The sequence below is a fragment of the Phyllostomus hastatus genome, unplaced genomic scaffold (assembly GCF_019186645.2).
Source record: "Phyllostomus hastatus isolate PE091 unplaced genomic scaffold, TTU_PhHast_1.1 phas_scaffold_78, whole genome shotgun sequence".
Lineage (NCBI taxonomy): Eukaryota > Metazoa > Chordata > Mammalia > Chiroptera > Phyllostomidae > Phyllostomus > Phyllostomus hastatus.
In genome coordinates, this window is record NW_025334041.1 from 17253002 (window position 1) to 17265059 (window position 12058).

General features: G+C 38.0%; 1 protein-coding gene across 4 annotated transcripts in view; it reads left to right on the forward strand.

Moving 5' to 3' along the window:
- The first annotated feature begins 2620 nt into the window (after positions 1-2620).
- The window catches only part of TMEM196 (transmembrane protein 196), a 52939-nt gene continuing 43501 nt past the window's right edge, over positions 2621-12058 (forward strand). For 2 of the 4 annotated variants that reach the window (XM_045826953.1, XM_045826955.1), the window contains exon 1: positions 2621-3658. In XM_045826953.1, the coding sequence (XP_045682909.1) occupies positions 3494-3658 (165 nt within the window). In that variant the 5' untranslated portion in view covers positions 2621-3493. The remainder of the gene's footprint in view (positions 3659-12058) is intronic. The other 2 variants (XM_045826954.1, XM_045826956.1) reach the window with 1 other exon arrangement.

Sequence of the window (12058 nt, forward strand, 5' to 3'; positions counted from 1 at the left end):
ATAATAGCTTAAACACTGATTCAGATCTCAAAATTCATCAGCTTAAAATTTTGACCTTTTCAGTTATTAACCCTATATTTTTGATTCAATTATTTCATCAGCTTACTTTATTATATTAAGACAGGTGGTATTTGTTTACCAACTCCTAGATTTTCCTTCATTCATACATTAAAATGTGTTTAAATCTTATATGGGCAAATGGATACAGAAGATACTCAGAACTTAAATACTTACTGGCAGAACTTAGGTCCTTTAAGACAGCAATTGCGAAGAATTTCATTCTGATTAGCAGCTATGTTTAATAAGAATTACTTTGAGGTTATCCACACATGTATATTCACCGTGTCATATATAAGCCAGCAGGTGGCAAACTTGAGATTCTTTTGTACTATTGCTCTTGTTGAAGATGTATTAAACAGCGATTCAATGGATCTCATAAATAGCTCTTTTGGTGCACCATGGCATAGGAAGAATTAAACCCTCTCTAACTGTAGAGCCACTGGTATTTGGATGGCAATGTACTCATTGTAGTTTTCTCTTGAGTGACTATTTTATTCTATAATTCTTTCTTTAACAAATAGTTTTGGGAGATAGAGGATGCCGGTTTGAACTATTATGTTCCGTGATCTCCCTGATTAAGAATAAATATTAGCTTCTCTTGCATTTACTTTGGGGGAGAGCTTTATATCATTTATAAGGTCATGCAATATATATTTTGTCTCCCAGAACAGGTAATGTAATATGCTTTTGAAAATTTTAACAACACTGACCTTCATGTTTTTGAACACAAAACAGTCATTTCTTCTGTAGGTAATAGTTGTTTTAATTTTATTCCTACAAACATTTATGTTTTAGTGTGACTTACTGGTAGTCATTAACACATTAAGATGAATTTAATTTCTTTCATGTACATTTGATTTTCAAAAGTCTTAGATTTTGTACCAATACTAAAGGATCAATCAAGATTGCTTATATTGAGACATATGATTAGGTCTTGGGGTATTTAAATAAACATAGTTCTATCACATTCAGAGATACAAATCCAGCCATAATACACGACTTACCCATTTTTTTTCCCTGTGTGAAAGTCGTCTATTGTTAACACTACCACTGTGTTCTCCACAAAACTCCTTTCCCTTCCTGTAAGTTACCTTCCTTCCTATATGTCTGCAGTCTATTTTAACAATAGCTACAGCTTGTTATTCTCTTCCTAGGGGAGAATACTTTTTTCATAAAGGGGCAGCAATGACTAAAAACAAACCCAAACTAGGTCCTGAGATGCTTCATGATTCTACATAGAAACTGGATCATTTAGGTGACTTCTACAAGATTTAAATAAAATAAACTATGCTTCATTAAAGCCAAAACTATTTGAAGGATTCTAGCAATTGACTACTTGGTGGATTGAATGTTGAACAAGTAGGAAGTAAATTCACTAATCATTCAAAATAAAAGTTTTCCTTCTCCACATATCATAGTAACTGAAGATTCTTTAAGGCCTAATAACTTATAATTCTTCCTGTCTTGCTTTTTTTACTTCTAAAGGAAGAAGGCTCAAATTTTTTAAAAGTATCTGGTATAAATATATAATAAGGAAAGTAAATTATGGTGTAAAATTGAATTTAACTATGAAACAAGCCCTGAATCAAATTTGAAAAAACTGAAACTGCCACTTAGGCTGTAGATTGTATATCGCTCAGCTTTAGTGTTCTCCTCATTGGGACTTTAAAAAAGAAGCTTCTAAATCAGGAAGGTGCGTGCACAGGCACTGGTTTGCATATACTCAGAGGTCAAGATACCCTGGTCTTGTTCATGTGTCCTAATTCAATCCTCCTGTCTTCCATTTTCCTTCAATCCATGACCAACTAGGGAACCCAGCTTTTGAGAAAGATGATAGGCCAAATAACTTCTCATTCCCCCACTTCCTGAGTCTCCTGGGGGAAATACCTCCTAGTGATTTTTCATGGGGCAAAATCAGAGACCTGCAAACAGGGCCCCCACACAGAGATTTGCAGACACCTATAGGCCTGTACGCATCAGCCTACAAAACACAGATCTCCAAGTCAAGGCTATGTCATAGCCTTGTCAGTGTGCCCTAACGATCCTGACGAGGGCACACTGTCATAAACAATTGTGCATTGTGCCAGATTTGGGTTTTGTGTCCTTTCCAATGTAGTACTTAAATGTGCACATCTCTTGGAATTCCAGTGAGAACACACGGTCCCAGTCCCGTTTGGTCTGGCAACGCATCCCGGAATGTAGAGCAAAGGGACAGCAAGGGCCTGCCGGCCACATCTCCACCTAAGCGTGGCCCCAGCTAATCGCATGTCCCCCTCCACCAAACAAGGAAGGAAACTGGGGAGTGGACAGGCTTTATGAGCAACCTTGAGTCTAGCTCTTCAGAGAGAGGCGTTCCTTGGTGAATTTAGGAGTCTTGCCTTTCTCCATCCCCAGCGCGCTCCCTGCCTTTCTTTGCCCACTACGCCCCCACCCTGTGTACATGCAGGTAAGTTTTACACAGAATGAGTCCCGCGTTGACGTAGGTATCCCTTTCCCTCCCACCCGGATAGAAGCCCAGGAGGGAGAGAGTAAGGGAGATGCGGAGGTGGGGATCGCTTATGTCGCGGAGGTTAGGGTCCCTACGCGAGACCAATTAAGGGCCAGCCAGGAGCATTGGTTCTAGACCCACAAATAGACCAAGCTTTTCCCTCCTCCGTCACCCTCTTAAATCCCGATGAGGTCACTGCGATGAGAGAGAGTCAGATCAAGAGAGAGGGGGGGAGGAAGAGGACGATGAGGGAGAAGAAATCCAGACGGGAAAAGGCCATCAGACAAGGTCGCTTTTTCTGGCGACACAGCAACTGCGAGGCGTGTGGTGCTGAATAGCATCCACCCGCTCAGCCTGGGGACCAAGGGACTCGCAGAAGCACTCTGTGTGGCCACGAAAACAAAGGAGAGGAGACGAGCGGGAGCAGGAGAGGGAGGCGCGGAGCAGTTCGGCTCTGCATCTCCGGGAAGCCAAGCGCATCTCCTTGGCAAGGGAAGGAAGGGGAGCCGGACGGTTGGCAGGAGGAGGAGGGAGCGGGGTTTGCCCCGCGGAGACGCGGGACGCGGCAGAACTCTGGACAGCGCCTCGCGAGCGGGACTCTGAGCCCCAGGCCGGGCCAGCTTCCAGCTGCTCGCTTCTCGGCTCCTCTTCGGAAGCCCTGGGACTCAGTCCCTCTCCGCTCCTGGACTCAGACCCCCGATCCTCCCAAGATCCCTGTCTGGACGTGCCAGGGACTGACTGGAGCGGATCTTTCGCCTCTGGCCGGGTCAGGGAAGAGGGTCTCCGGCTCTGGAAATCCAGTCCTTGCGGATAATGCTTCACTGGTGAAGAAAGAAAAGTTTTGGGGTCTGGTAGGGGGAGGAAGGGGTAAGGAAGATAGTGGAAGAAAGAAGGTGGAAGGTTGGTTTCCCACTCTGACCTGGAAGGAATGATGACCGAGGAAGAATGTGCACCAGCGGCCAGATTATTGGGAGCCTCTTGGTGCTCTCCGTGCTGGAGATAGGGCTGGGGGTGTCCAGCGTGGCCGTGGGGGCGGTCAGCTTCAGCCTGGCCCTCCGACAGCACAAGCCGCAGCTCGGAGACTCGTCCCCGGTATGGAGCGGGGTGTGTGTACGTTGAGCCATTTCACTCTCTTTACCTCTTTAAGGTGATGGGCAGTGTGCGTGCGTTAGTCACCCCTCCCCGGGGAGGAAAAGCATAAACCTCCTCTGGCTTGTGTGTAGGTTCGCGTTGGCAGGGCATGCCTCTTGATGTTGTCCTTTTATTTAGCACTCTAATTGTTCTCTTTCCTTTTTAATAACTTGGCTTAAGACCAAATTAAATGCCTTTGTTGAAAGTTGGGGAGGGGTCAGTTTTCACCAGCTGCATCTGCAAAAGACTGCCCAGGGGTGCTGACAGCGTGGGGCGGGGGTGGGGGGGGGGTGGTCACACCTGTCAAGGGCAGACTCAGCGTCCCGTTTCTTTGACAAGGGAAATCAAAAGGAGAGAGTTGTTACATCATTTTCTTGTACCCGGAACAAGCAAGGACGGAGTTATACATTTATTTTCGCGTACACTAAAGGAAACACCAGAATGACAAAAAGAGAACTGTGGTGTGGGTGTGAAAGGAGCATTTTATCCCAGATAACACCGCTCTTAACTTCCCTTGCTAGCTTTCTGTACTTTGCATCTAAAAACTCTTTTGTAAGTTCTAGGCAGTAAGTTGGACAGTAAATGGTATGGTATTTAACAACATTCTAATTGGAGAATAACTCAGCTCAAAGAGTGCCTAATGCTTGGAGAAAATGGCATACTTTTCTCTGGGTCAGATGGCTGACCCAAAGAGCTTCTGCTTTATTTACTTTAGGTGAATCTCCAAGAAAGCCTTACAGATCCATTCCTTCCCCCAAGAGCCAGCAAAATAACTCAGCACTATTTCCAGTAGGGATCCAATGGTGAAAATCAACTTTTCTTCTCCTTTAAGTTACATAGCTGTCAGGTCCTTCTGGGTCTCTAGCTCGATCTTACTTTAGGTAATCGAATAGGATGTTATTCTATCCCTGATAATTGGTGGCTGTAATTAACAATCATGACTTAGTTACTTAAGTTACTGAGGGAAAAATTACCATTTTTCAAGAAAAAAAAATTATTCCAAAGTAATTTATTTTTGAGGGAAATTCTAGCATTATTAAACCCAGTATAATTCTGTTTTAGAAAACTCGTTTTAATATTTTAATTTTTCAAAGTGAAATAAATGTTTTTAAATTGCAGAAGTTAAAAAGAAAAAGAAAAATGGTGTTCAAGCTTAACATTGAATTCTTCCAAGCATCCTTGTTCTAGATTTAATAAGTTACTACCGACCTCTGAATCATTTACCTTTTTCTTTATCATGTAATTTTAATGAATATTTTTAATTTATATGTGGCAAGCTAAAAGGCAAAGCTTAAATCTGATTTTACATCCTCTACATAGTAGCGATTATTCTGAGAGTTGAAGTTGTTATTATTGAACAGAAATGGTCTGACTCTAAAAATTCTAACAGATGATTGTCAAAATGAAATGTAATGTCAACATTTAAAGCAAGGGGAGGTAAATGTGATCTTTTGATGGCTTATGGGGAGAAGCTTCAAACACTTCAACCACTTTCCCTCCGATATTTAAGAGGCTGAGTGAGTGAACTTAGGTTGTCCCTAAATAGTATCAAAGTATCCCATTTATATTCAAGAATAAAAAATAGCTACACTTGCTTAACATCATGTAAGAAAAATAATTAAATGATTTTATCTCTCTTTCCAGACTATCTAAATGAGTTGATATATGTGTACATAAAGAAAATGAAAATTTTATATCTCAGTGAAAAGCAAATAAGAGTAATGTATAGTCATTATCATAAATACTTATTTCCATTTTTAACTGATTCTTTAGAGTAACTAGAATTCACTTATGACCCAAGAACAATAGTTTTGAATTCTACTGTCTGATTCAGTAAAAAAAAAAAAATTAAAAACTGCATGTGATTTAATGAATGGATTTGAAACTAGAATGCCCAAACAGCTGGTCCCTTTTATAAACTCAAGTTAAAAAAGCAACTTTGTGAAGAAATCAATATCAAGTTGTGATCATTATTTATCAAAATATAGGCTTGCTAAGTTGATTTTTTAAATTATTTGTTCAGAGGTCATTTGTGATACAGTTTGAGTTCTCTCAATTCTGTCAATGATGAATTCATACAGCCAACATTTACAGAGGAATTACCATGTGTAAGGCATTTTACTGTCTTTCACAAAGGCTATCAAAATGAATCAGAATGCCTAGTGGAGGAAACATGAAGGGTACATCACTGACTTTATCAGTGACAAATTAGAATCTGGACTCAGAGAAACAGAGGGACAGATAAAGGGAAGAGATATTGGGGTGGCCAATGAAACATCGACATGAGAACTATTATTTTCTCTTGATCTTGCAAGTTTAAGGGGACTTGGGATTAGTGTATCGCAGTGTTAAGTAATACAGCACAGTGCGAAAAACCTGGAGCCTGTCTGGGTACACATCCAAGATCTGCCACTTGCTGTCTGCACGAATAACCAAAGTTTCCTCCTATGTTGTAAAACAGTGTTATTAGAAGGCACAAAGGCACAAATAAGGCTCTTAGTTAAAAGCACAGCATGTAGTAAGCACTGAATAAATGTAAGCAGCTAACACTGGGTGCACAGACTGGCAGAGAAGGGCATGAGGAAGGAAAATGTTTCGGGCAGTATGGATGAAGGAAGAACCGGGGGCAGGGTGGGTTACCTTCCAGGACGAATAGGCTCCTCTGGGGCTTTGCTGTGTGAGGGCGAGACCAGGTTGGGAAGGATGGTTGGGGCCAGGACAGGAGAGGCTGTGTGTTAGTCCAGGGTAATGGATTTATTTCCTCACATTTGCATGTTATTATTAATAACAACAACAACAATAATAATTTTTACTTTCTGAAAAGACTCCAAGAACATGCAGAGGAAAACTAGACAGAAGATTACAAATCTCTCTGGTATTTTATGAATTAAAAATCAGTATTATTTTTAAATACAAAGTAGTGTTTTATAATAACTTGTCAGGATTACCATTGTCTACAACCAGAGTGAGTTTTGATTGGTGCCATGACGTGTTTTCAACACATTACTATCATTATTACAAATTTCTGAGCTAAATTTTAGAAGTCAACTGAAATAAAAGCTATACTATGAAAGGATTATTTCTTATATTTGGAACCCAATGTCAAAAGGTCTTTTATCTAGGCCAAATGCAGTAAGAATTCAGATAAGTATTTTGATTACATGGATCCAAAATATTTTTAAAAATTTAAAAGATAGCTTAAAAATAAAATAGTATCAAGATAAAGGGCTTAAAATCCATGAGATGGATGCTTATACAGATTACTTCCAGTCACTATTTCATAACCCTGCAAAAGGTGTTTCTGCAATCAGTTTAAAAGATGTGGGCATTTAGAAGGAAAAAAATCATTTAACTATAATTTTATAGCAACAGAAAACTATACATGCCTTTGCAGTAGTTTGCTTCTTCTTGATTCTTTGTTATTGCTGATATAGTCACCTCATTAAAAGCATAAAAGAAGATGTAACTGTTAGATAACAATGAATGAACCATTGAGTAAACTGCCTTGGAAAGATATAGTTACGTGGAATATAATTAACATGTAACATTAACAGCGAGTTAAGCAGACAAGGCTATATTTACAAGTTGCTGTGTGATACTCACTTTTCTCAGTCTCCAGTGCTACCTGTTGTGTGGACTTATGATTCACCATGGCAACAACTCAGCCAATTTTAAGATTGTGATGAAATTCGCCTGCTATACATTCTGATCCATACTATATCGATACAAATGATGTGCTGGATGTAAATGATAGCTGCTCCAGAGTATTATTTTAATATTTAAATCTGTCCAATTCATTTAAGAAAGAAAAATGAAAGAAATCCCTCAAACAGTTACTTCAAGTGTACAAAATTTGGAGCTAGTGTGTCTCTTACCATATAATATATCATTATTCACCAAGCTCAAAATAGAAAACATAAGGTATTTATATCTTTTAGCATGAATTAAAACACTGACCTATCCTAAGAAAATAAAACCACAAACGTATATTTATGTATCATTTTAAAACTAATTTTAATTATGCAATTAGTTCATAAATAAAATCTCTTTTCTAAGGGTTAAAAAAGATTAAAACTGAAGTTCTTTTCCCTACCATGTCATCTAAATTAGCCATGCTTATAACTTTAGTGTGTAATCTCACAGATATTTCTCCATGCATAAATAGTATTGTTTGAACATATAAAGTAATTTTGATCAAGTCTCTGGATATAGTGAAGTCTATGTATGAACTCTGTAAAGCCTGGGTAAAGAATCTCTTCCTTATATGAAACACACTCTTATTCTCAAGTGCTACTTGTTACCCACTGGGGTTAGGTCGCAGGGGTGTCCAACCCGTGGCCCGAGGGCCGCATGCATCCCAGGATGGCTATGAATGCAGCCCAGCACAAAATCGTAAATTTAGTTAAAACCTTTTTTTGGTCATCAGTTTTCATTAGTGTTTGTGTATTTAATGTGTGGCCCAAGACAACTCTTCCTCTAGTGTGGCCCAGAGATGCCAAAAGTTTGGACACCCCTGGTAGGGCAATTAGATAATTGGCAATTAGATAAGTTAGCCGAGCTAAACTACTGGTAAATGTAGTTATTATTCAAGAAAAGTTTGGTCCCCTTCAGCCATCTATTTGTTGACAGTTTGCTTGATACAAACAATCTGAATAAAGTCAGTCTTTCATTTGGATGTTTTTGCTTAAAATGTTCAAGATGGCTCTGGGCATTAGTTTAATTATTAGTCAGATCATCCAGTATGTGCTTTGAATACAGCTAAGCAATTTAACTTTTTTGTATATTTACTTCGCCCTCAGATAATGGTAAATAGGGGCAAAGACCAGCCATCCTAACTGAAATTCTTGTTTTTAAAATCAATAAAAACTAAAACAGATTTGATGGGTATGCACATACCCACCAAAAGAGGGAAACACCCAACAATTTTCCGTTCAAATGATTTTGAATCATTAACTTTTGAAGCAAAGAAATTTTCATTTACTATGTATATATATAAGTAATATATATAAGTAATATATAAATTTTCATTTACTATGTATATATAAGTACTTATATACAATACTATATATAAGAATACATATTACTATATATAAGTATATATTACTATATATACCTACATATTACTATAGGTATAGGTATATGTAGGTATATATAGTATATTTATAATATATATTACTAAATATAGTACTATATTAGTACTTTATAGTAATACAGTATATATGCTATATATGAGTATATATATCACTATATATAAGTGTATATAGTATATAAGTGTATATATAGTATAAATATAAGTATATAGTAAAATATATATATGAAATGCTATTCATTTAAATAGGACTTCTAGCATTTCTGTACCTAAATAACTGAGTCCAAAGCTGTTCAAAATACTTTTTTTTGTCTTAGTAGTTTAGTCAAATTACCAGATAGTCATTCTGCGGATTGATGTTTATTTCAGGATGCCAAATGGACAATGCCATAATCATTAGATGACAGTTATAAAGACTCTGATAGTCCTAAGAGAAAGAGAGAAAGAGAAGAAGAAACTATGTGACTGTTTTCATCTGTGATGTTCAAAGTCACGCAGTCCTCATGAATACAGGTCTAATGTATGTATACTTTATTTAAATCAAATGATAGTTTCAATTCACACATCTCACTTAGTATAACTGTGGCACTAGATATTTATGTATGTTCACTAGGTCAAGGAGGGAAATGCCAGTACCTGTTTCACGGGTTGCTGTGAAGTTGCAGTGAGGCTAAGACCATATGTACAAAGCTGTCAGGACCAAGCCTGGCACAGAGTAACTGCCCAGTGGGCATCAGCTCCTCTCGTTCCCTGCTGTCCTCACGCTGCTCCGTGCCTGGCCGGGACCTACAGCACACCAGGGCTGCACTGCCTCTCAGCGTTTCTCCAGCCCTCTTAATTCACTCCAGTTTGACTCATCCTTTTTTTTCCCATGTATAGCATGTGCCTAGTTAGCTTTTGATTTAATTCAGGTAAACACAACAGCAACTACAAAAATGTACCCAAATAGCAACATTAGATAAAACTGAATGGAGAAACAGTTGCTGTTGTGAAACATCTTTCTCTTTGTTTTCTTTGGGAAGTCGAGACAGTGATAGGAACTGTCATAAAAACATTTGGTAATCAGGTAAATTAGACAATTATCTAAGTTAGGCAACTCAAACAGTGGAGATATCATAACTACTATTTATGTCATAAAGTCCTAAAAACATATAAAACCATGTAAGTCTTGTCAAAAAGTTAAAAGCACAAATGAATACTCTAATAAGTATACTTATTATCTTGGAGGCTTGTAGAGTTTTGCTTGAACAACCCAAGTGGCTTTTGAAGCAGTGTTTACTGCCTGTGTATTATTAACAGATGCATCAATGAGGTATCCATACTCAACAATGATTCTTACAACATTAATCCATGCCCATGATCTTTAGCACCAGTATTAAGACTCCTGAGGAGCAACTGAAGGTTCCATTAGTTCAAGATCTATTATTAAAATCACGTGGTCAAGGCAAAAAGAAAATATTAGTGGTTAAGTAGATCACCTTGGGAAACAGGGTGGCTGAAGCTATTTATCTGTTAGAAATAATACAGGGTATGATTTATTAATAGTTAACTATGGTTCAGATACTTTGACATATGTTATTGTTTCTAATTTTAACTTTGTGAAGAATATAGTACTTTATAAAGTTTATGTGGAGAAAGGAAATTACCTGGTATTCAGTGTTATTTAATCAGCTGAGTTAGTATTAAAGTCTGGCAGTCCTATTTCAAAATACGTACTTGTGAATTTTCAAGAAAAAAAGTCACTCACTGAGGCCTGACCTCATTATTTGCTCCTACTCCTGAATATATGAACCAAACAGGATAGCATGAAGGTCAGGTCTTGATCACAGTTTATGTCTGTTTTCCAGAAGAGACTAGCAAAGTCAACTGATCAACCAACTCAAACCCTGGATTGATACCCTGTGAGGTATCAAATTAAGTTGTTGCTACTCTTGCAGCCTGAGCTTTAGCTTTAAATATTAGACTAAGTTATGCATCTCAATGATTATTAAATGTTATGAAGGCAAACCAGGATGACACAAAACAACATATTTAAAGATAGTTCAAAATAAGAGGTATTGGTGAAGGTCAAGGATGACTTCCTCATGAAGGGAGAATGTTTTCCAGGCCTTGGAGACTGGGCAGGTGTTCAGGGGGCAGAAGAGAAAAGGTGTACTAAGCATAGCTATTACCTTGTGTGAAGTCATGGAAGGGACAACAAAATGAAGAGTCTGTGGGAGATGGAGGAGACTGGACTTGTTAGAGTGAAGATATATTCACATAGTAAATAAAGATCTACCCCATCTAAGTAGGATGGGACCTGCTTTAAGTGTCCAGAAAAAAACAGCAAAACTAGTCTGCTATTGATTCTTGACTAAGCTTGGTGAGCTCTGCTGGGTTGAACTTGATGATCATGAGGCAAAGGCACTTGAGCCAGGCATTGCTGCTCAATTTCAAGGCAAAACACCAGCTCTCAGCTCCAAGATGTGTATCCTGGATCAACAGAAAGACTTGAGGAAAGTCTTGAGACTTGAAGGAAGCATAAATCTACCAACACAAATATAACCCCAACTTCAAATGACTTTCCTGTTGATGGTGGATTTGTAAGATCATACATTCCTTTTGTTCAATTATTCTTATAGCTGCCTGACATATAAAAATAAGAGACATTTATGTCATTGGAGGTGTCAGAGTGACACAAAGAAATGAAAACTGGTTTTGAAGGCATTAAGACTTGGGTTCAAATTCTAGCTCTGGCATTTTCTAGTTCTTTAAGTTTGAGTGAGTTATATTATCTCACTGAGCAATCAGCTAACTCATATATAAAATAACAATACTATTGCCTATCTCATGGAGTTGTTCCAAAAACTAAATGTAATACTTACATCAAGGACTTTATACATATTAGGTATTAAATAGCTATGACTAGCCCACAACAATGACTGCATGCTTTTGCCATATTTCCAGAAAATTGATTTTTCATATGTGGTTTTTATTTGTGTATTATAGACATTTTATTTTTATACATTTCTGAAGGGGAGCTTATTGTGAGACCATTGATGAAATTGACCTTGGACTCAAGGCTTGGGAACATCTAGGTCACGTACTCTCCCTTAGGAAATATGTACTTTTCATAACCAATTTGGGGCATTAATAGTTAACTGTGATTTAGTATGCATGTCCCAGGGTCCAAGGAATATTTTCCAGGTCAGTATTGGGATAAAGAAAAATAACTATTATTTACTAAATAGAGATGTATGCTTGATTTCTCATTATTTTTGGCTGAGCTGTTTGATATCTTAGTTTGTTCT